General features: G+C 37.3%; 3 protein-coding genes across 8 annotated transcripts; 1 reads left to right on the top strand and 2 right to left on the bottom strand.

Moving 5' to 3' along the window:
- Positions 1-483: 483 nt before the first annotated feature.
- Positions 484-2661, bottom strand: cenpw (centromere protein W). The gene is made up of 3 exons (XM_062437654.1): positions 2523-2661; positions 2321-2434; positions 484-718 (listed from the first exon to the last, which is right to left on the bottom strand). Exons 1-3 carry the CDS (start codon positions 2607-2609, stop codon positions 692-694), a joined length of 228 nt encoding a protein of 75 aa, XP_062293638.1. The 5' UTR covers positions 2610-2661; the 3' UTR covers positions 484-691.
- A 334-nt stretch (positions 2662-2995) lies between these two features.
- On the top strand, positions 2996-6312 carry hddc2 (HD domain containing 2). The gene is made up of 6 exons (XM_062437438.1): positions 2996-3094; positions 4024-4145; positions 4906-5008; positions 5094-5162; positions 5340-5478; positions 5644-6312. Exons 1-6 carry the CDS (start codon positions 3020-3022, stop codon positions 5793-5795), a joined length of 660 nt encoding a protein of 219 aa, XP_062293422.1. The 5' UTR covers positions 2996-3019; the 3' UTR covers positions 5796-6312.
- A 550-nt stretch (positions 6313-6862) lies between these two features.
- Positions 6863-24280, bottom strand: tpd52l1 (tpd52 like 1). 6 transcript variants are annotated; one of them, XM_062437433.1, is made up of 8 exons: positions 24161-24250; positions 20918-21016; positions 15956-16074; positions 15720-15868; positions 14555-14656; positions 12846-12860; positions 10953-11013; positions 6863-9265 (listed from the first exon to the last, which is right to left on the bottom strand). In XM_062437433.1, exons 1-8 carry the CDS (start codon positions 24177-24179, stop codon positions 9143-9145), a joined length of 687 nt encoding a protein of 228 aa, XP_062293417.1. In that variant the 5' UTR covers positions 24180-24250; the 3' UTR covers positions 6863-9142. The 6 variants fall into 6 exon arrangements, 5 of the variants coding, with proteins under 5 accessions (XP_062293417.1, XP_062293418.1, XP_062293419.1 ...); XR_009927309.1 differs by having other exon boundaries at positions 9217-9265; positions 12272-12860; positions 24161-24203; XM_062437434.1 differs by lacking the exons at positions 20918-21016; positions 24161-24250 and adding an exon at positions 17650-20907 and having other exon boundaries at positions 6866-9265.
- Between the last annotated feature and the right edge of the window lie 809 nt (positions 24281-25089).

Raw genomic sequence — 25089 nt, 5'->3', positions numbered from 1 at the left:
CTCCACAACCCCATACAAAAAAAAGTAATGTTACTATGTAAATGAAATGCAAGACTTTTTAATACCATCTAAAGCCTTACGGGAAGGGAAGTGAATTGGATTTTTAAAATATAATTTCATCTAAAAAGGTGTTGATCCAATAAAACTTCTGTTTATATATTATTGTCTGATTGTGAAGAATGATGAAGAAAAACAGTCCACATTATTTTCAATCTATGTCCTATTAGTATCAGGTGACAATGTTAAAATATTTAGGTCATATTATTCAAATAGGGCTTTTGTAATTTCTAAATTGGGACTGTGTCTTTAATCATCTATGATAACACTGAATCACAAATAGACCAATGAGTAGTAAGCTACGAGAGCTACGGTGACAGAGTAGTTGGACTATTTTCCTCCTTGAAATAAATGTAGATGTAACAAGTCTGTGACAGAATACAAAAATATACAGTAGAACAAGTGATTAATCTTTTAATTGGACTGAAAATAATTATACAAGACATTAAAAACACAAATTTGGTGTTGGAAAATAGATTCACAAGAACTTAAATACAACAAAGGTTTAAACACAGGAACATAAATAGGAGGCAATACAATAAAAATATAAAAAATTTAGAAGAACAAAAGCTTGCTGCCGTCCCAATTACGTTCGTAAGATGATCATAAATACAACGATGACACTCCACGGTTTTCATCCTCTAGCTTTTTTCAGCAATTTCTATAAAGAAAGGAAACAATCTCTGTAAGTTTACATGTTTTCAATAAAGGAAATATTAGCTTTATGAATAAGCACTAGTACATCTTAATCAGTACTGTAGTTATCAACTCCAATATAAGATACAAATACTAGTGTTAATGAATCTGTAATAATAGCCATTTTTTGGTTAATGATGATGTTAATTATCTCCTCCAGCAAACGGCATGTGATTCTGGCATCTAGTGTGTGTGGGTTTTTTTTGGAGTAAAATAGTAAACCTTTTCACTGGGTCAGTGGTGCCTAACAGGTTTGAGAAGTTAGGTTAGTGAATCCCTATGCACATCCAGGGTGTTCCTGTGAAAGAGAGGCTACCTCTCATTTAAACTTTCCTGAATAAATAAAGGTTAAAAACAATGCTGTATATGAACTTAAAAAATGGTGATGTGGACACTCCATGGACTGACAGTGAAGTTCGGAGACAGCTTGCTTCTAAGGGATTACATCTGTGTCATAATAACTGAACAATATCTCCCAATAATCAAACAAATGAAATGAATAACAAATAAATTGAAAAGAAGAAATTACCTCAAAGGCAGAACTTACATAAAACTATTGGCTGCTTGATGTTACACTTTCAGTTTTGACACACACAAGATCATTGACCTGTCCCTTCAAAAGTAATTGACCAACAAGAGCTTTGCATCAGAAATGAAACTGAAAAATTGAGCAGAAAAATGGAAAGCAAAAGAGAAATCTCCATCAGTGAAAAAAAAGTGGAGAACACTGTAATCAAAGGTAGCACTGAGTTTTATTGCAAGCTTTGCATTTAAAGGTCTTTTTTCCCCCAACTTTCAGTTTTTTTGGTTGAATTCTTGAGTTTATTAATTCATTATGCCACAAATTTAATCCCATATGTGATCAGCAGTTCAGCAACTTTTGAAATGAAACATTCTGCATATTTAGGATTTTTAATGAGGGAGAAGGATTTGCCAACAACATAATTTAACTTTTTGTGTGTGTGGAAAAACCACATCATACACCAACAATATTCATATTCTCATCAATCATCAGATCTTCATCTTCCCAAAGTTCTTATTTGCAGAGGTTAATTTTTGTTAAGATTTAGGGGTACAAAGTTATGGAATAGCTTTTCCCACCTGAGAAAAAAATGTTCATCTGTAAAAGTTATACAAGATGTTTAAAGGAACATTTAACTGCTGTTTTGTAATTGTTTTTTCTCCATGTTTTATTTGTTTCACTGATAGTTTTCATGTATCATGTACAGATGCTGAGGCCATTTTTTTCTGTTTTTATTTCTGTTATTGTAGTTGTTATACATATTGTAATCATTTGGTTTGTTCCCACTTGTGGTCATATAATTTCTGTAATATTGAGAACTTTTAACACTTTTTAGGTGGGAGGCTAAGCCCAGTAGGGTTTTCTGCCTCTCCGTACACTGTATATCACTGTCATTTTTTTGTGTAAATTTTAACTTGCAAAATAAACTAACAAAACAAAACAATTATTAAAGCAGGGTATATTTCATTTTAAACCCTGTGTGGAGGGGATCTTTACTGTGTAGGTTATGAGACACTAATAGTTTGGGCTTTTCTTTAAACTAACCTTGGAGACTGATTTGACGTGGTGAGCTCTGATGGTTGCAGATTTCTCCTCAAAAGCTTTGGCCTTCGCCTCCTCAGCCAGACTGCTCAGGAAAAGCAGCGTCAGTAGTTCAATCTGAGAAAAACGGAGACAATATCGGTAAAAAAAAACTCAGCTGATTAGCTCACATTAGCCACAAACATACAAACAAAAGTCTACCTACCATCGCCTCTGACGCCGGCCTCACATTAACGTTGCTTTTCATTTTTGATTTGATGGTATTCTTCAGTTTTGGGGCCTTGGCCAACATTTCTGCAGATGTTCGTGTGGTGAAAAATGATGTTTATGTTTTTCAAACTCCCGCTTCTCCTGCTTCCGGTGCCACTGCTTCTTCTTCTTCATTTCCGGGCGTGTTTACAGCGTTGTTTCTTGTTTTATCGCCAACTAGCGTTACAAGTTATTCTTCCCCGCCATCTTCTTTTATACTTTAGCGCATAATTAAAAAGTGATATCGTGTCCAAAAGCATAATACTACTTTCATAATACTGTTAGTGTTTTTTTTTCTACTCCAAACACCACACATGAGAAATCAACCAACCGGTCAGAGGACTAAAAATGTAGATGTCGCTCTCCAGTTAGTCATGCCGCCACCTAGCGGCCTCATCCGAGGACTACATCAGCTTACACACCACCCTTCTGTGTCCGGGTCGTCGGGCTGCAATGGCTGCATCCATGGACAAAACAACCGGCATGAGCAATATGCTGCAATTTATGAAATTTATCGGCCAGCTCAAAGTAAGGCTTCCTCTCAAACTTAATTTAATGTATAATTTTCTGCACGTGGGTATGTTAGTGCTGAGACTAACTTTTCGCTCAAGTTGTTTGGTTGTTTGTTAGTCGCTTATAGACTGGCCTACTGGTCAGGGGGTCCTCAGGTGAGAGCCTCTGTTTCAATCAGTCAAAGTTTATTTATATAGCACCTTTCATACAGGCTATTGTAGTGCTTTACAGTTGATTGACACGCTGATAATAATATCTAACAAGTGACAACATAAATAAAAGGAATAAGAACAAATTAGTAAGACAAGAAGAGACCAATGCACGCAAGAGAGAATAACAGACATCCCAACCTGCAAAAAGTCAAAACTTCCTGGGAGAGTTGGGATGTCTGGAATAAGAATAACAATGTTTAGACAATCTAAATAAATTAGGTTAAAATAAATAAATAGATAAAATAAATAAATAAGAGAAAGGGGTTAGTAAAAAACTAAAAGAAAAGTAAAATGAAATAAAAGAGATTAAGTTTAATAAAAGCTGGACTAAAATAGTTTGAAGTGACTGTTGACATTTCTTGTTGAAAAGATACAAATCTCAAGTAAAAGTAGGGATGATAGAAACAGAAATGTTAGAAAAGCTGCAACAAGCAGATGTTTGACTTTTATGTTTAAAAAATGATCAAAGTAGTTACTGCTCACAGTCACAACTAAATTAATTCAAAGGCTAAAGCTGGACATTACTTAATTCATTCCTGCTTATCAATGTGCAGACTGTTTTCTGAAGACTGGTTCGCTGAGCTTATGAAATGGCCAAATAAAGTTAATTATATTTTAAGGCAGATTGTCCCTTAAATGGATCAATATTAAATGTTAGAAATGAGACTTCCCCTTCTCCTCCTCTCTTGTGCGAGAAGATAATTTGCGTGTTTTTGTCGATGTTTTCTGCAGAGGGTCCCACGGACAGGCTGGGTGTACAGGAATGTGAAGGAACCAGAGAGCGTGTCCGACCACATGTACCGCATGGCTATTATGTCTCTGACCATCACTGACCCCAAAGTGGACAAGGACAGGTCGGACATTCACACAGCCAAACAGAAACAGTGTTACAGTCCTCTCACATTAATTAAAGGCTCCCAGAGTCTGATGAGCTGATATACTGCACATTAATCATTTACTGAGGGAAAATGTGCAGTAGAAATATGGATGTGATGCAATGATACAGACCCGTTAAGATATGATTACACAACAGAAAAACACTGATGTAAAGAGTTTTTTAAGTTGGCATTACTTCAGACCTTGACTTGCCTTTAACACTAAACTAACAAAGTAAACAAAAACAGACTATATTTTGTAAATTATGTAAAGAGTTTCATTGGACTTTGTTCATTTTGCTGTAACATGTAGATTTTTTTATTGGAAACATACATATAGATACACACATTTTCAGGATGTAAAGGAATAGTTCACCCCAAAATGAAACTTCTGTCAGTGTTTTATAGCGGAACAAATACAATCCCCATTAACATCTTGCAAAAATGTACACTTTAATAAAAAAAAACCGTTATATTTAATGAATGTAACAGCCTTTATCTACAAACTTAATCAAGATGAAATGCATCAGAAGTTTATTGACTTACATTTTCTTAATGGAGACTGTCCCCATGGAGCCATTTATTTTTAACTCTGAAAGACAGAAAACCTGTCTGATGCAAAACTATTCTAATGCAGCATAAAGTTAACTGGTCACACAGAGATGTGAAGTCAGTCACTGACCTGATTATGCTTAAAAAGATGCTGGTTTTTCTGTGTTGTCTCTACGACCGTCTTTAGGTGTATTAAGTTGGCTCTGGTTCACGACATGGCAGAATGCATTGTGGGCGATATTGCTCCGTCAGACAACATCAGTAAAACAGAGAAACATCGGCGAGAAGAGGCAAGTGACTCAGATTTCATCTATACTAATTTACCTGGTATCTTAAAAATACAGATTGATGTTGTAATGTACTTTTTTCCTTTAGGAAGCAATGAGACATCTTTCAGGTCTTCTGCCAGATGGACTCAAACAGGAGATTTATGGACTGTGGGAGGTATAACTCTGTCTGATCTTAAATGTGTTTATGTGTCATGTCTGCATGTAGCATATTGGATGCCAAAAGACACTGTAGAATTTTTCTAGTCCAACTGGCTTAATTGTGGAAACAATATTTACATATTCTGCTACTTTGCTCTTCAGGTGTGTCTTATTAATTGTATGTAACCTGCAGGAATATGAAAGTCAGAGCAGTCCAGAGGCACGGCTGGTGAAACAGTTTGACCGTCTGGAGATGATCCTGCAGGCTCACGAGTATGAAGAGCTGGAGGGAACACCTGGACGATTGCAGGAGTTCTTTGACTCCACCAACGGTAAGCCTCCAATCTGTCAGATATTAACCACCAACTCATCTTTTTCTCCTCTCCTCCATTTCATATCTGCCTCTCTTCTTCTTGACTGTACCAAATCAGTATTGAAAGTGTCTTGTCTTTAATTCATTTGCTTTGGTGTTAATCATCATTTTTGTGTCCTCTCAGGTTGTTTCCACCACCCAGACGTGCTCCAGCTTGTTGACTCTTTGAACAAAGACAGGGGATGTCACATGACTGATGGAAAAAAGGATTCTGGGAACTCACAGGCGTCTGGTGGAGTATCCTCACAGCCAAACACGGCTTCACATACTTCCTGACTGTAACACACACAAAAACCTCTTCAGTGGAGGAAATACTGGACTGAAACAGTGTGTGTACAAAGACGCACAGTCGCATCACATGACCAGGGATGAGACAGAACATGGAAAACTTCTGAATTTGGGAGTTTGTTTCTCATTTGTGAGGCATTTGTAGCTATTTTGATCCGTTATCTTTTCTGTTTTACCTCAGTGTGTTTGGCGATGGTTGGTATTTGCTTTAGCTGTAACACAGCACTTTGCAGATTGACTACACTGTGTAATGTAGTCTAATCAATATTGTCCTGAAAGCACAGTATGTATAATCAATACATTTTAACAACCAATAATACAAAAACTGCCAGATAATGTGCAAATGCATTAACATGTCAAAATGTAATTAAAAGTCTCTATAAATGGATTGAAAATAAAAAACATGTTTTTTCAGGTATATTCTGACATGATCACATTAACCAGCAATTATTGTGCATTAGTCTTATTTTTAATCGATTAAACATCATTATCTAACATTGAGAGCAACAGAAGTCATCAATTTCCCTTTTAATCTTCAGAGTTATGGTCATTGATGTATCTGCATGAGCAGTTGGGAAAAACTGTTTAATTTAGAGGGAAAATATAAATCATGCAGATGTTTTCTTTACATCAACAGGCTGAACTGTGTGTTTCTGACATTTTGACAAGTAATTTTGCACATAATCAGGCAGTTATTATACTGTGATGCTTCTGCACCACCAGATTCAGCTGCAGCAGCATCACTCCACTTCCAAAACAGTGTTAATACATTTTCTAATGCCGTCTTTCGGTACAGTATTCAAAACAAGTTAATGTACAGTTTTTAGCCTGGTGACACCTTCACAGCTGGGGATTTACAATGTTCCTGACCAATAAGAAGTTACTTAACAGATGATATTTTCATTACTGTCATTTAAAATTATTGCATACAATTTCAGTTGCCCTTTATTACATGTATTACTATAGGCCTATGTGTTTTTGTTGCTGTTTTATTAGGTGCAGTCAGTTTTCATCATTATATTGTAAAAATAGTCACTTGTGAAATTTGCTTTGGTTTAAACAATCTTTAATATTGATACATCAGCCATAAAAACACATTTTTATAATGCTGTGATTAATTGTACGAATACAGATGAATAAGTTAAACACAAGGTTATTTTACTTGAATGTTATGTTTTAGAGTTTTAATAAAAGCTTTTGTTAAAAGGTGTTTTTTAAGAGAACATACAAATGTAAAATATATTCTGCCCTGTGCTGAATTTTCCAATGCATGAACACATTCATAAGCTCAGTTAGTTGAGACCTGACAAACCATTTCTTGCTTCAAAAGACATGTTTCAGTACTTGAAAGTTGACATGAATTTAAATAAATACACTTCATAGACGGACTGAATTAAACATGAAATAATCCGGGCATGTTCTCAACCCACAGCAAAGACAAAAATATTTAAAACATGAAAGACAGTGTGAGAAAAATGAAACAGAAAACAGATTAGACATTATATTGAAAGCAGAGAGTGACTTTGATGGCAAAGTTATGCAGCGGCCAGAAAGGACGTAGATGAAAAACGAAGAAGGATGTTTTTACATAATCATACTTTTAATCTTTTGCGGCACTGACCTTTTCGTAACATTACCGGGAAGAGTTAGAAACCATCTCTGAGCTTGTGTAGCTACAGCACAAGTAAGTAAGAACATGTACTGGATTTCAGGGTTGCATTACAGTGAAAGATTGGATTACGGCAGTGCTGCAGCTACAGTATGATACTGTTATATTAATGTTATATACTGTGTATCAGTTACATAGCAAAAGGCATCCGATATTGTACCCTGTGACTCAGCAGGTAAAACTGTCTTTTACATCATCTGGAGGTTTTTAGGTTAAAATCTGATCTTCTACTCCTGTGTCAAAGTGTCTGAGCTGAAAACACAGCTACAGTATACAAACCCTTCCTGAATTAAGGTTAAAAAACAACAGTTTTCTAAATAAAAACACCAGTCTAACATGTGCTAGAATGAAGATGTTTACAGAAAACAGTGTACAGCTGCAGACTTAATTGTCCAAAGTGATTAATCTGATTCTGTCTTTCTTGGCAGTCACGAGAAAACTGAAACTGCACTCCATCATTTACACAAAAACAAAATTGCAGTGTTTGCCCATGTTTCACTGCACATGGCACATATACAGTGTTTCAATTCTTCCTATAAACTAAGCGGTCCTATATTACGAACACACGGATGAAATATACACATGGTTTGATCCAAGTGTTAAGTGCCAAGTATGATCCAGCATCTGTCAGCAGCAGAGCGTGTGTGTGTATCAGGGTATATTAACAAAAGAAACCGAAATGTAAGTCATACAGGCAGCTGCATTTGAAAAGTTAGAAAAGATCTTTTTAGATGCTTTGATAAAGTCGTCAGAGCAAGATCTTTTTATCTTAGTGTAAAATGTATACAAGTTTACATGGACGTCTGGTTTGATCATATCAACATGGGTGATATACACGCACATTTTTACTTTATACAGCATTAAGTGTTAGTTGAAAAACATAAAATATATATTTTTAGATCAAATACATATTTCTAATATTACCTAAAAATGTAGGTTTGTATTGTTTTGGTATAAAATATTTTGGTATGAACACTGTCCTGCGTGTTGAGTGTTACAAATCTGCCAAATCCATTATATCCATTCCATCTGTTTCCACTTAGACTGAATTTACATAGCATAAAGAAGGAATTAATAAACTTTTTTTTTTTCTTCTGTTGTCTGCTCATGTTGACAGAGACATTACATGAGCCAAACAATGCAACGTTCAACTGAAGTGAAGAATTAGATAGATGAAAAGACAGAAACACAGAGTTTTGGTTCTTTGTCCCTCATGGAGCTGATTTTTAACTAAGGCTTGTGCTGCTCTCTTCTCAACCTCTTCTGATCAACATCTGTGGTGTAATGTGGTTTGGAGGCCACTAGTGGGCAGGTGACTATTTATCTTTGCTGATGTCTTAAAACTAGAGCCCTTCAACAAGACAGATCAACCACCTGTGATCTTGCAAGTGCTTGAACATTATACAGTACTTGTGGAAATCAATGGTGGGTATGGTTTTAGTTAAGTTAAATGACAAGATAAATTTGATACAATGTTGATTTTCTATCAAGTGGAAGAATTTGGGTCTTGCTTACTTTATATCATATACATGGGAATTGTTTGCAAAATCATCCTAACACCTGACATCCAATCAAAATAATCTGTAATATTTAATTCAGAGTAGACGTGTGCTGCGTTTCTGAAAGTCCCTGTTTTTGAGTCCTGCGTCGAGGTGTGGATGCAGCTCTAACATGGTCTCTCAGTTGTGTCCATCAAGTTGTTAGTAGGTGTTTCCTGAGAGCTGGCATTTGCTGTGGAGGAGAGGACGTCCTCAAAGCTTCCTCCGCTCCCGGAAGTCCCAACCTTAGTCTAAAAAAAAAAGATAACGCATCAATATAAGGTGCGTGGTCATCACCTAAATCCTGCTGTGCTGCAAAACAGATTCAGGGTGACAGATTTTGACAAAGACCACCACTGTCAGACATGTGCAGGGAGTATATAAGAAGATAATGTATTTTTTTTATAGATAACAAACGCCTAAATGTAAACCATTCAGTAACTATTTTCAAAGCTTTTGTTTTAAGATTCCCAGCTATGCATCTTTTAGCTTTTCCAGTGTCTGACAGTCGCTGCTGTTACTGTTCAGACTGTGTCAGTGTGACAGCAGCATCACTGTGACTATAAATAACCAGCAGCCTCACTGGGGAGTCACAGTTTAAGCTATAGTAGCAATTAACAGAGATTATAGTGTTTTGCTGTCTCTGCTTCACTGACATGTTGAGATGCAGCAACCTGACCAGTTTCTCTATGTGTGCGACTCTATCTACCACTTTAAAAGCTTACAATACTTTATATCAATGCATGATATATATGTTCCTAATTTAAACTCACCAGACAATTTATTAGGTACACCTGTGCAATCTAATGTAATCCAATGCAACAGCTCTGCCATAAATTCTACTTTTATGAAGCCTATACATTTTCAGTTTTTGTTGACATCATCAGAAAGGTGATCATTCTACTTTATGTTTATTTTTGAGGACGTGGCGGTGTACTAGAGTGCGTTATATTCAAAGTTGTTCCTAATATTCTCCCCTCATATATGTTAATGGAGTGGACACTATATCAGAAACACCCTTCAATATAATGAATCCCAGAACACCACCACCACCCACTACTTCTTTTTAACTGAAATGTCTGTGTTTCTGGTGCTACTTCAGTTATGTATGGTAAAAATGACAGTTAATAGATTTGATTTGTTGACAATAAATTAAACTTGAAAAACAACACTGACATATTCAAGAAATCCCAGTCAGTATTCTTCTTGATGAAGCTTAGATCTTTTAATATCAACAAGAAGCTTCTTCGTGTTTTTTTTATCAGGGTATCTTAACTAGTTTCCTATTTCATGCTGTGCTCTACTGAGGGGGGCAGCAACACTGCAGATGATAACAACAAGATTAGTAAAATGATCAGAAAGGCTGTGATTGGCTGTACCCCAGACTGAATTGAGGTCACTATAGAAAGGAGAACAAGGGCAAACTAAAAGCGGTTCTGTATTCTGAAGGCCTTCCATTACACAGTGTTTTTAATGGACTCAAAAGCTCCTTCAGCTCTTTCATTAAGATGGGGTTTAGATTCATAGCACCTTTCGGCAGTCAATCATGTCTCAATGACTTAATGTTTGTTGTTTGAGTGCAGTGTCTACATTGTTTGCTGTCTGTATGATTTGATTTTTGTGGTAAATGAGATTAATTAAACTGTCTAATCTAATAGTAAACAGAAAGTACAATTATCACCTTTTGTGAAAATGTATAAACTTTGTAAATGAGGCATTTATGGCAGAGTTGTTGTATTGGATTGCATTAGAGTCCACGTGTTCCTAATGAAGTAGCCAGTGAGTGTATATGACTGTCAACAGGAATAACAGGTAAACATGTCTTCCTCCATATTACTTTGTGATGGTTTATAAAAAATGGAATAAATGCTTTCAAAACACACTGTATTATATCCTCAATGCTTTCAAATAAATTATACTAGCTGATCATATGTTTACCTTGATACTGGTCACCGTGTTCTCAACTTTCTCCTCAAAGGACTTGAAGCTCGGAGAGTTTCTGTAAAGGAAAAAAAAAACATTATAGTTAATTATTTTAGACCCACTGTGTTACTTATATTCACTAATTTACATTCTGATTTACATCTACTGCACTGTGAAGGATAGTTTATAGCCTGTTTTTTTAATACAAAACATGTATTTTCTGTTAGGAAATTCGTGTTTGACTGAACTGAGGTAGTGATGGCAGCTGAAGCCAACAGTAAATGGGATTGACTTTGAGTATGGCTTAGTATGCATTAAATAACATCTCATGTATTTTATTTTTTCCAGGTTTCATCATCATCATCATCAGAATGAGCGTATCACCACACAGCTATTAACCCTGATACTACCAACATATTTAACATGCAAGGAATACTGACTGGGGTCCCTGAATACCCCAAGAATAAACCACTGTAAGAAACAACCCACATAGCAAAATTTAAATTCAAAATGTATTTATTCTCAAAATGCTATTAGTTATGTAAATAAAGTCTTCTGGGAAAAAAAACATAATTATTTTAGGAAGGTTGCAGTTAATTTGCATAACGTGTAAAATGAAAATGTGTGGTCGTCAACAAAGCACATGAGGAAATCTGTGTCTACTGTATCTTTGTTTGTCTCCTTCAAAATGACTGACAGAATGCCTCTATTGCCCCTGATATTGTGTGATACTTTAAATTAGGACCCATAGCAAACATGAACTCAAGAAATAGCTCCATGTATTGAAACTGCATAGGCAGAATTGGGTGCTTTTGACTGGGGTCAACCAGGACCCCATTACATTTTAAAAAGCATTACTTAAGACAGAAAACAATGATATGAAGTCATAAGGAAACAAATTGACAAAGTCATGAAAAATTGGATTGATAGAATATTTTAGTGTAGTTTGGTTGTTAGTGATTGTCTTTGTGTTTCCTCTTTTGTTTATCGGCCAATATATATTTGGTCTGTCTGTTTTGTTCCATATATGTTATCACTACCTGAGTTAAGTTCTGGTTAGTTGACTTTATTTATAGTCCTAGAACTTTTGCTCCATATCCTGTAAACTCACCTGCCTTTCAGCTCGGTCACAGATTACAAAAAAAGGACATTAAACAAATGTGATATAAAAATCACATGGAAATCATTTTCTCTCTCTCTCACACACACACACACACACACACACACACACACACACACACACACACACACACACACACACACACACACACACACACACACACACACACACACACACACACACACAAGCGAGCAAAAAAGCAAACAGTGGTTACCTCATGGTGGGCATGCTCATAGAGTGTCTGATAGAGTAGCTGTCCTCAGATAGCATGGCGAGAGAGGAGTTAATGATTAGTGCAAGTTACACACACATACAAAGCCACAGATGCACAGAGTTGGCCCTCAGAGTTAGTTAGCCTTTTTTGATTTTATTTTTATGTTAGGCACATGCAAAGTCAGTCAGAATGAAATGGAGAGAAAGGGAAGTCTTTTCAGGGAAGTCTATTGTTCTACCGGTGGAGAAGTAGAGTTTACATCTACATTATTATACCATCAGTCTGTCCACTCAGTAGTAGTAAAAAGTCAAAAGCTGCAGAGTCAGAAGTGCACAAGTCAGGATACCTTGTTCACCTCACATGATTCTTTCAGAGCATTTATATTGCCTCATAAGAAACCCGAATCTGAGCTCAGACAAGAACCTGATTGAGTTCTGCAGTCCAGCATGGCAGCAGCATTTACTCAGCCAGAATCAGCTGACAGTTTTCAGTCCATACTGTACCATCCAGTTAGTATTATCGCCCTGCATGTTTCTGTACAAGACCTCTGACTCAGGAGAAAGCAGGTTCTTACCCTATGGAGTTGGACCTTGGGGAGCATGGAGGGAGATGGAAAACATTTTAAGAGACAAGCTTTTTGTGTTATGAAGTCAGGCCCTGACATTTTAAAGGCAATTCCACTTTAGTAGAACATTTATGTTGAAAATACAAAATATTATCCACAATGAAATCTACACACTGGAATTTATATTATCTTCTACTGTTACTCTAAGTACACAAGGAAGTCACAAAATCCTTTAAACTCATATCTGCTGGAGTGAACAACGTCATGTGGATATTCTTAACCCCACATGTACAAACAAACAGACACAATGAAAATGTTCTACTAAATTTAAACATGCAAAACACAGTCCTGAAGGAAACCTGAAACCAGTTCATCAATGAGTGAATGATTACCAAGCATTTTGCACAGAAATTACACACACACGCACGCATGTTCGCAAGACCATGGCCACTTTTGGGGATATTAAATAGACTTTCATTCATTTCCTGGAGACTTACCCTAACCTTAACCATCACCACTGACCAAACAATCCCTTATTCTCCATTGGGGACAAGCTGTCCCCCATTAACTGGTCCGAAGTCTGAAATATGTCCCCAAAAGTAGCCTGGGACAGACATCACTCACACACACACACACACACACACACACACACACACACACACACACACACACACACACACACACACACACACACAGAAATAAAGAGTTAGTTAGTTATTGAAAGAGAAGCAACAGTTGTAGCACACAAACACTGAAAAATATCATTTGTAATTGTACAAAAATGTAATATGTTTCATATATTTAACATTGACTTGAGGTCATGGGATTACATTTTTAGATAAGTCTCCCAATTGTGTTAAATACTTACAAATAATACTTCAAACATATCCACAGCAAAAACTACAAACATGCGTATGTGCATTTAAAACAAACCTACACACACACACAGCATGAGTCATAAACCGCACAAACATACCTCCGAGGGAACAGTAACTCAAGACCAACCATGCTGGAATAATGAAAGAGAATGCATTGTTCTCTTTCTGTAATCCAGCTTCCCAAAAATATCAATCTATGATTTACCAAGAACTGCACAGAACCCTTTGCCTTTACAATACACTCACCATCAACACTTCACACAGTGTCCACTAGAGAGACTGTAGATTCATTTTCACAAATATGCACTACATTCAAATTTTTACTGTGTCCAACATCACAGTGATAACACGAACCAACATGACCCTGTTGACATGTTAATGTTCCTGACATTGTTTTTGGCCCCTGAACTAAAAAAAGCTCTCCTCGTGCTCTCTCCCGCACATACTGGATACTGTTTCTGTCTCTGTCTCTCACACATGAAGTCACAAAGGCCCACGTTCACTAGCTTTCTCTCACTCAAATGCTTTATTTAATACAGACCAACGTGGGCAACAGTGAGCCACAGAGAGACGAACGAGACACATCAACAGAAAGAAAGTGACTGAGGGAGACAGACTTTGCCTCTAGCCCTTCAGCTTCCAAAGAAAGCAGCTTAATGTGGGTCTTACATAATCTCAGTTCCCCCCTGAACTACATAGAGCACGAGTTAAATGTCTGCTTGAGAGACAGAGATGGAAAGCGCCAATAAAAATATCATCGTCGCAGATTGAGAGCTAACATTCAAATCTAAGTGACAGGTGAGCAGGAGGAGGTTTAACCTTGTCGTTAAATGTCTGTACCTCATGTCTCCAAACTTCCTGGTGATGGTGCTTCCAAGGGTGCTGAAGGCTGCCGTGGTTTTCTGTCCCGCTGTGGTCAATGTCTCTGATGTCTTCTTGTACCTGATGAACACACCACAGAAAGTGCATTTAAAATTTCCCACATTTATGCACTGGACTCAGACTAAAGCCTATATTAATATGTTACTCATTCATCCACATAAACATGCAGGAATACACACAGATGCATATAAGAGAAACACTTCAGTGCCCTTTATCACTCTTTAATGTCCCAATCAGCTTTTCTCCATAATATACATTTCAGTTATGAACATTTTATTTAAATTTCCAGATTTGAATGGGAACTTAAAGCAATCGTACACCTGTTTTACACTCTAAGTCTCTCTAAGATCTCAAACTCCCATGGTTGCACTGGTTCATTATAGATGAGGATGGTGACCGTGTGTGTAAAGTGATCCTCAGATTGAAGTGTAACTGGATAAGAAAGGAGTCCTCAGGAGACTATTGCTAACGGTCTAATCAGGAAATTTGATTATTTCTTTGCACACTGAAAGAGAAAAAGGTCTTAACAGCATGTCAAGGAACTTTATATATATTTTATTTATTTGTAATACAGTTCAAAATCAGCATTTCTTCTTCCTTTATATCTTAAACCAGGCAACACTTTGTTATTGAAATGTCAATTGGACAGAATCAGGGAGGGAATTAGTCAGAACGTGTGCAGCTAATCGTGTGGGGAGGTCAGCAGTAGCCTTTAGCGCTGTGTAGCTGTTTAATGTGTTTTTAATCAGGTTTATGATATCTGTTACAGTGTGCAACAAAGATAACAAATTACATACATGGTGTGCAGCCAGGAGCAGAGGATTATGTCTTTGTAATTGGGTTTCAAAATCTGTTTTTACAACAGACACGGGGGGTGATTTTTATGCCATTTTGACTGTTAAGAACATAACTACCTGCTCTTTGTACTGGTGTTTACTTTGTGCGTGTGAGTCAAATAAAGGGCATCTGTGTTGACAGCAAATATAAGAGGCATTTGGTGCCTTGCATTTGCTGCCTCTTTTGCCAGCACACAAGCAGAAACACACACTTCAGTCTTTAACTCAATTAAAACTGCAAACTCTTTCTCTCACACACACACATGCACACACACATACAAACTCACGCCGTAGAGCCCTGCATGTCCTGCCATCCTCTGCTGATGTTGTTTTTGAACTCAGTTAGAGGAGTGATGCCTAGTTTCTGTTTGAGTTCTGCGTGTTGCTTCTCTTTGGATGACAAAACCTGCCTCAGTGTACTGATCTCGTCTTCCAGCTGGATGGACACAAAAAGAAAAGAGTTGTTTATCCATATAAAAACCCCTAACTCTGTCACCTACAGTGTAAGTGTGTGCATTTATACTTTAGCCAGCTCTTGCTGGATCTCCTCTCTCTCCTCCTCTGTCATGATGGAGTTGTTGAGGTTGACTTCTGACACCAAATCTTCATCAGCCTCCCTCAGTGGCTCAGAGTCCAGAAAACCTGTATGTAACACACACAAATGTACATTAATGCATCTGTGCATGACCTGTGACTTGTTTTTCACTAATTTCTACAATTTCAGTCATCTCAATGAATTTGTCATTCACCAAATATGAATAAGTTAATACATAGTACTTCCTCAGATCTGCAGATGTATCTTCTCACCTACAATACAGCTAGTTCAACTTCTAAACAGATTACAGAATTTAAAAAACAACAACACAAAATCTAATTAGGAGAGTGTTCCCTTGTAATATACTCATTGATGTGATTATCCTTTTTAGACTAATCCAAAATCTGCATCTGATCGTGGAATCAAACTCATCAATTTGGCAATTTTGAAAAGTTATTGCTCCCATGGACATACTTGGAAGTTGCTTCGGACAAAAGTATCTGCTAAATAAATGTAATATAACTATCATGTATTTTAAAGAAATAAAGAAAAAACATCTGAACAATTCTGGAAAAAATGTGAATAAAATCTCCTGTTTTGTTTCCCTGGTTCTGTCTCTCTGTTCTTGAATGCATCACTCAGTCACTTAGCCTGTGTGCTGCTATCTGCCCGTCTGTCTCTCTGTCTCTCCTCTGTGAGTCTGTCTCCATGTCTGATTGCGTCTGTCTGACTGTTACGCAATCTGTGGCTGCAGCCTGTGGCACTCTAATCTGGATTAACAGACGTAGATTATCTTGCTTTAACTCTGCAGACTGACACTACACTGTGAATACACACATACACATATACAAACAAGATGCTTTCAGATTTCTGAGGGCAAACTGAACTTGAGGTTGCAATATTGGATTTAGTGGTTTATTGTAAAGATATATTTAGAGGATTTTGAACTTTTCAAGCCTTGTGCCAAAATTAAAAGTAATTTTGTCTTGCTTTGGCATTTATTTTCAACAAAACATCTGCTTGTTATGTGTAGAGTATGACAATTACAGGCACTGACTTATCTATCCAACAAGATGGGAAAATAAAAGTTGTAGCTTTCAGAAAGCTTAAAAGATTTAAAACTGCCTCTAGTGGGCTTTCTGTCTGTTACTACACTACTTGCACACAGTATTTATTCTGTATCTCAATAATCAAATTACATCAGCACATCCATATACGCAGGCACACACACTCTTGAACAAATGTTAGCTTTCAGGCAGAGCAATGATGCTGATAGTCTTACAAATGATGCATCAGCTATACATTGAACCTATCAGTTTCACACACAGACATTCAGGTTTAAAGATGTGCCGTCATGGCTGCACCTGGGCTGAAAGAACACACGTGGAAAAGATGACGCATGAAAAAAATTACACTAGAGAGAGAGAGAGAAAAAAAAAGAGAACCACCAATTTACACACTGAAACTGTTCCAGTGTGATTAGATTTGTACTGCTGTAAAATTTCCCGTGGCTGTTTGTGCAAAGCAAATCAGGGCAGATGGGTACCACACCACCAGCAGGACTACTGTGTATACGACCCAGGAAATGCAAATACAGGTAGGTCATTGTGTCACAATGTTTGCAAAAATGTATCTGAACAAACACAATTTTTACAGACTTGAAATGAACAGGATTACAGTACCTGCTGTGAGGCGTCCTCTCTCTGGGTGTGGCAGCATTACAAGAAAGATGAGTAGAGTTAGTAAAGGCTGATAAAAGGAAAGTGCACTGTTTACTGACCCACTGACTACTGACCACATGCAGCAAAACACACACACAGTTCACACAAGTGCAGCTTGTAGCACTGAACACTAGCACAGCATGCACCCGCACAAGGCCTGCCTTTCTATAGTCGGGAGCTATTTCTGCCTACATTACACAGCAGCAGGACAATCAGATTTTTAAACCCCTGTGGCTCAAATGGAAGCTTTTCATGTCTGTTTAAGTGCACAGAGAAATCAGCCTTTTCCCCCGTTCAGACAGCCATAAGATATGCAGCATTAAGTGGCTATCAAAGCAATCAGAACATTATTAACAGAGATGAAACACAAAAATGCACACAAGAGAAAGAAGTTGCGCAACCATAACAATTAAGCTTCCCTATCCAAATTAGTTTCATCTTTGGTTATGTAATGTTCATGCCATTTGTTTTGTTTTCAAACTGCTAATGCCTTTCACTTACTTTAAATCTAATGATGAGAGACTATGTCGGTGCTAAATTTAGAATGCATGTTTTTAAGACAAGTATTTAGTGTATTGCAGTTGGTTTCTTTAATAGTAATGTGCTTTCTAAAGTTGGAAGAAAAAACACTGTAGAGGAGTTGACACAAAGGCATTTTTGTCACAATCTAGAACAGGCTGTGTCTGTGTTTTGGAAATCTGCTAATGGTCTGAAAGATGTGTATAAGAATATTTTTCTGAGAGTCACATGTATGACAGTTTGGCATAATGGTTACAAAGCATGTAAAAGCCTGTTCTTGTATTATTAATACCAGCAGATATGCATTTTTTTTTTCATAATACTCATAGTGGTATTAACACATGATGTGATGCTGTGATGCAGTGCTGTAGCGTTGCCAATTCTCTGGAATGTAAAGAATGCTGAAACTGTATGTCAATAGTCCAAGTTGTGGTTCACTGCGTAAAATTAGTTAAAACGGGATAGAAAGTAAGCTCAGGTCCTGAGAAAACTGACTGTCACTTTCTGTGCCACATTATCACAGCTACTCACTACAGTAGCTAACTACGGGGGGCCCGTTGACATTTAGCACGACTCAGAACTACAAATTAAGGCAACATTCACATTGGTTGAACATTTAACATCCTGGAAATTAATGAATTAATGGTATAATCAATATTTAAACAAGATGACCCAGAACTTGCAACCACCAGGACCATTAATATTCTCATTTGTTTTCCTCTTCAGGTCTCAATATCAACTGCTGGACCCATTAAACCTCTTCTGGAGCTATTCTGACCCTTGACACATCTGGCCATGATTATTCATTTCTTGTCTTGATGTGGTGTTTTCAGTTTGACAGCCTTTTGTCATGAAATTAAAAACTCAAAGTCTTCTCCGCAAGAATAAACTAGTGGGTAAAGACTGAATCCTTTTTTTCTTGTTAAAAAAGGTCTAAATTAAAAAAGATATTGAATCTAATAATATTGAAATCAATAAACAGTGTGCCCATCATGTGTTAGTTTTTAAATATACATTTCAACATCTAACTCACCAACTGTTAGTGGCTTAAATCCTGAAATTCAGGATACCAAGGTGATGACCTCAGTGTACTCAGCGGTAACTACGGCCCTGATGGTGGCTTTTGGTTCCCAGAGATCAATTATGGTGAGTAGTAAATGTTCACCCAAAGTGACAGATTGTCTACTCTACGGGCTCAAGTCTACGTCCCTCGTCACCTGTGCTATCCAGTTGCATGTCCCAGGTGGTGGACATGACCCAGTTGTCAGATGTCCGACCCCACTGATCCTCCGCCGTTGGTGATGTTTTACCCCATTCATCTCTACATGCAGCTGCTCTCTCTGTCCAGTTTTCCCCATTTTGGACTGTTTGAGCCAAGTCTTCATCGTTTGAGTTGCTCTTAACCGACTCCTCACCCGCAGGGTTAAACACACCCTGATTCAAACCTGAGCAAAGTAACAGGTGAAAACATTTTGTCTTTCAAAAAGAAGAGGTCGCATGATTCGTCTCATCTCACTAACAATGATTTTATGAAGTTTTGGCTTAACTGGTGAAAAATGCAAACTGCTTATGGGGCCTGTGAAACTGTCCTTGAGATTCCAGTGGAGTTTTCTGTTATCAGTGCCAGCTGGTTAGTGAGTTAAAAAAAATCTCAGCTCCTAGAAAAGGTAATCAGTGAATATGTTGGCAAAGAGCTAAACCCCCTCAAGCTCTGAGAGATAATAATTGTGTTCTATGTGGAACTAACTCTTTATTTGGTGTTTCTATCCATCTGATTATTGTATGTCCACTAATCACTTTCCTTTTATCTCTGGTCTGGTCTGTAAATGCAGAATTAAGTTATTTTGCTAGTCTGCTGTTTGGTGCCAGGAAAATAGCGTACATTAAGTTTATCAGAACTGGAAGGTTGATGACAGCTGTTAGTGTGAACTAAAACAGTACATTTGCCGACCATAAGAAGCAAAAACAAAAAGCAAAACAATGAACTGAAAGAAGCTAAAAGGGGGTGGGTGATCATTCTCTGTGAGTTTGTCTCTACAAGCGACACACACACATTACACACGATCGTTTTTACCATCGTTAATATAAACATATTGATCAGCGCAGCTTTAACGCATCCCTCATGTAAATGTAAAAGAAAAAAATCGAAATGGTACAAGAGCAGTCATGAATGCTCTGTAATTAATAGATAAATTACAGTTAACATTTTAGTTAGTATTATATAGTATTTAGTAGTTAGTATTTAGTATTTTTTTAATAAATACAAATAAAATTCAACCCAGAACACATTCTATGTATAAAGATGTGTATCAGCTATAAAAAAAATAAAAAAATTTAAATATTTATGTTTTTGTATATTCTGTGTCACTTTACGAAAAAGTAAAAAGGTTGTTTTTACTTCTATCAAAAAGTAAAAATTGATCAAATTTGACCCCAACAGTATTTAAGGGTTGCCTGCTAACTCAGTTTACCCACTCAGACCACTTTCACCTACTCTCCTGATTATTAGTGGATAAGATCAATACTTAAACTTTAAAACATGCAGCACTTCTGGCCCACACCTGCAGTGATGTCACTTCAACTGACTGCTGACGTCACAGGCAACACACGCCTGCCCTGACGTCACCCTCTGTGTGCAGAAGCAGTTTTCCATCCTGCGGATCAGTGTGGATTTACATTTTTTTTGTTAACCGGGAGAGTTGAGTCTTACCCTGCTCTCCCTCGTGTGTGGCTGAGTTAACCCATTCCTCTCCTGGACCCATGCTGCCCCAGTCCACCACTGCTTCACCCAGAACACTAGAGTACAACTCTGCAGCAGGGCAAGGCAGCAGGGTTGAGAGGAGACAAGAAAACTGGTTATATGCACATATGCACAAACATACACACACACCACCCCTGTGTATCGGCATGGAGATATATGTCTTGATTATCTGATTCTGCATTTGTACAGTAATGACAGGAAATCTGACATCTGACCCTATGTGGGACAGATATGAACTTCTTGAAGCTATTTAAACCAGATATACCAGATTCCTGCAGAGCAAATCTGTGCCACACAGAGTTAACAATGAGATCCGTTGTAAGTTTAAGACAATTCAGCAAGAATATCCAGTGTTATTGAGCAACTAATGTCCTCTGGCTTCTAGTGAAATCTCATTACACCATACTGCAGCACTACAGGAAGGAGCGGCAGACCAGCATGAGGACAGTGTTGTTTCAATAGTACACATTTTCTTCTTGTTCCGCATTTGAGTGTGTTTTAAGGGAAGGACAATTCACAGGGTGATTTCAGTGACACACTGTATGACGATACCAGTCAAACATTAAGATTACACTGCAATATTTCTAAGTAAACGTCATCTTTCGAGAGGAAGTTTCCTTTCCTTCCTTCTTTTAGTCATTCTGCAGCATGTAGCACAACCTGCTGATAAAGCATTATCTTAAGCATCAGAAGTACAACATTGTATCACATTGCATCAATTTTAAAGAAGATTAACACAGCTGACTGAAAACATACAGTATTTGCTAAATATACATTATAACACTCATTTCCCCCCCTCCTTTCTCTGTTTCTCTCCCCCTTCTTTTTGTTCAGGGTGGAATACCTTTGGTCACAAGATTCCCATTTAGCCTGGCGGTCATGTGGCTATGCTAAATCAGAGGCCTGGGGATGGTCATATGGCTACAAAATCAATTGAAGCTAAACCAGGGGCCATGTTTCCTGCAGCAGCACTGCTGTACATACTGTATAATGCACATAACCTTTTTTTTCTCAGTCCAACTAATTTTAATTTACCACGGCTGCTTTTACATGGGAACTGTGTAGACCAGGCCATTAACATAAACATTAACAGTGGGATCATACAGCTGTAGGATCATAAAGTTTTGGGAGTTCATATTCCTGCTATCAATGCAAATCATCCTGAAGGTTAAAGAGAAGCTTTTTTTCCTGCTTCAGCTTTCAACTCAAAACCCCTCTGACCTCTGTTAGCTATCTAACAAGGAGTCACTTATACCTGGAATGCAAAGGAATGCAACTGACTACCCGGATAAACAAACAGTACCCACATCCCACTGACTGCATGGATTTAAGAACCATTGCCCTTATTCATCAGTTCACATCACATTCATCTCCTTCAAATAATTTCTCAATTAAAAAAATGGCTGAACAAACAGCAATATGCCTGAAAGACAAAGTGAACTTACCACCTTTACCAAATCAACTGTTTGAGAGTCTGATGATCAGTAAGAGTTTGGGAAATTAAAATTTGCATTTGCAGACATTAAAAAAATTCTTTGCAATGTCTGTCACTGTCAGCCCTAAAACAGCACACATATTCCACACACTATTAATCCTTACAACAATTAGATTATAACAGCCAGAAATGGCAACAGAACAAACATATTTGTCAATATTCACCAAAAACCATTCACAATGAAGACTGTACAGACTGTACATGTTAGTTTTTGCATGATTCAAAGGAAGTGAAGAAGGGGGATCAGGAGATGATTAATCTGATTTCAGAGATCAATGGAAAATTGGCATTTTTCTACATGTAGACTCTGAGCCAGGAAACTGTATCCAGCTGCAGGGCTTAGCTGTCAGGAGTCTGGAGTTTCCATGTTGTCTTGACTAAAGAGCAACACAAGCCTAAAGCACTGAAATGGTCCACGGTATGTCTGAAGATCCATGTGTGATCTTTTTTGTTTGCTTCATTCAGTCCCAAGAGAGCTGGCTCAGAAAGCAACATACAAGCTATGAAACAAATGATTTGTGCCAGTTTAAACTGCAGTGATAGTTTGAGAGCAGCAGTCCAACAGGATACAAAGCATCAATAATAAGACAATAACTCACCAGTGGAGGAAAGTAACTAAGTACATTTACTCAAGTACAGTACAACTTAAGTAAAATTTTAAGGTACTTGTACTGTACTTTTAATTTTTTCATTTAATGTTACTTTATACTTCCACTTCACTACATTTCAGAGGGAAATATTGTACTTTCTACTCCAAAACATTTATTTGCCACCTTTAGACACTTTTCAGATGAAGATTTGACACATAATACAACATATTGTTAAAGATGAAAGCAGTAGTTTCCAACCTTTTTGATTTTTGACATCTTACAAAAAAGCAGTGTGTAGTCAGGGTCACATTTCAGATGTCTCTGAGTTGTTAACAGCTCCACCAAATATTGATTTTTCCCTCTTAACTTCTCACATGGTGTCATTTAAATAAATGTTCAAATGATCCAACATTTCACCAAAAATCAAAATCCAAAAACAGAAAACAGATTTGTGAATCAGAACTTTGTTTTTTATTCTTACCTCACAACCCCTCCAATTTATCTTGTGACCCTTTAGAGGCCCAGACCCCTAGGTTGAGAACCACTGGATTAAATTAGTTATATATACAGTATGATGGACTGAACTATATTAACTGTACAAAGTAGTTCAAACAGCTTCAACTGCAGCAGCTTCAACAGAAACACACTGATGCTTCAGTATTAATAATCTAATGATGTCGTATATAAGTCAGAGGTACCAAACCACTATTTTTACTGCAATATTTTAACTATATCAAGCTGATAATACTCATGTAGGCCTACTACTTAACTAAGATTTTTTCATGCAGGACTTTTACTTGTAATGGAGTATTTTTACACTGCAGTATTGGTCATTTTAATTAAGTAAAGGATCTGAATACTTCTTCAAACACCGAGCATCACTCCACAATCGCACCTTTAGTAACTTCAGAGGAGGATGATGAGCCATTACAGATTTTTTTATTTTCTCTGATTTACATAGCTTCACCGTGATAACAGTGACGTATGCAGTGAAGTTCAGCTCATTATCAGATCAACAGCAAAACAACATGTCATGCAGCGACGGTGACTGACGGCTGCACGCATAATAACACGCGCTGTCTTCAACATTTACCGACATGGACTCACCTTGTTGTCTGGTTTCCATCACTGCCAGGTGAACTCCCCAAATGATCCTTCAGAGACACCGCTTGGTACTAGCACGCGCGGCAACGGTCGTTAGGTCAGCGCGTGTTTACTCGGGTTTCCTGGCTTGTCACGAGCCTGGACAGCTCTCACAGGCGGAGCTTGGAGCGCGAGCCAATGTCCTCGCGCTGTTATAATTTACTTAATTTACTTATCGGACATATTTCTTTACACGAAGCTTCAATTATTGGACTATTTTTAAATCCATGTGTTTGTCGATTGTGGAGGAAATATTCACATCCTAAGTGAAAGAAGCAATATTTAAATATAGAAATACTCCATTACAAGTGAATTCAAAAGCCTACTGAAATAGAAGTAGACCTACAAAATACATCAGAATGTACTCAACGTGTCGAAAATATGTTTTCTTGCCTCTGAAATGCAGTGAAGTGGCAAAAATGGAAGTAATCATGTAAAATAGTACTAAATACTTTGAAAATGTACTTAAGTAAATGGTTATAAATGTTCGTTACATTTCACCAGTAGTGTTTGTATAAAATGTTTCCCTTTAAACCTCTTAGGAAATGTCTTTATATGTATTGTTGTATGCAGTCCAAACTAACTCATCCTCTTACTACTGCTACTAACCTACTAATAATAACAAAATATGAGGTATAATAGTGGAATTTACCAATAAAGGAATTCAATTAGCATTTTCAATATTGCACCCTACTGTATATAAATAGGTAAATAATTAAAATGTATATATTCTTTACTTTTACTGTGTATATATACTTTGTTACTCTGACTAAGGGTGTAATCCCTGTATACATTGCTCAGTTTAACAGGACAAATCTATGGGGATTTGCCTCCTGTGGTGCTCTTAGGACCCCTGCTGACATAAAAGTGTAGTCACAACTGTGGCTGCAGAA

This window comes from Scomber scombrus, chromosome 17, assembly GCF_963691925.1.
Source record: "Scomber scombrus chromosome 17, fScoSco1.1, whole genome shotgun sequence".
Classification (NCBI taxonomy): Eukaryota; Metazoa; Chordata; class Actinopteri; order Scombriformes; family Scombridae; genus Scomber; species Scomber scombrus.
This window is presented reverse-complemented; position numbering and strand designations above follow the sequence as displayed.

Bases quoted from the DNA above. Each gene is read 5' to 3' on its own strand.
- cenpw (XM_062437654.1), bottom strand. From the start codon at position 2,609: ATGTTGGCCAAGGCCCCAAAACTGAAGAATACCATCAAATCAAAAATG. The intron at 2,435-2,522 runs GTAGGTAGACTT...CGTTTTTCTCAG, and splicing joins GGCCGGCGTCAGAGGCGATG to ATTGAACTACTGACGCTGCT. The intron at 719-2,320 runs GTTAGTTTAAAG...CTTTCTTTATAG, and splicing joins ACGTCAAATCAGTCTCCAAG to AAATTGCTGAAAAAAGCTAG.
- hddc2 (XM_062437438.1), top strand. From the start codon at position 3,020: ATGGCTGCATCCATGGACAAAACAACCGGCATGAGCAATATGCTGCAA. The intron at 4,146-4,905 runs GTCGGACATTCA...GACCGTCTTTAG, and splicing joins CCCAAAGTGGACAAGGACAG to GTGTATTAAGTTGGCTCTGG. The intron at 5,163-5,339 runs GTATAACTCTGT...TGTAACCTGCAG, and splicing joins AGATTTATGGACTGTGGGAG to GAATATGAAAGTCAGAGCAG.
- tpd52l1 (XM_062437433.1), bottom strand. The intron at 16,075-20,917 runs GTAAGACTCAAC...TGTTACATACAG, and splicing joins CACACACGAGGGAGAGCAGG to GTTTTCTGGACTCTGAGCCA. The intron at 15,869-15,955 runs GTATAAATGCAC...GTGTCCATCCAG, and splicing joins TCCAGCAAGAGCTGGCTAAA to CTGGAAGACGAGATCAGTAC.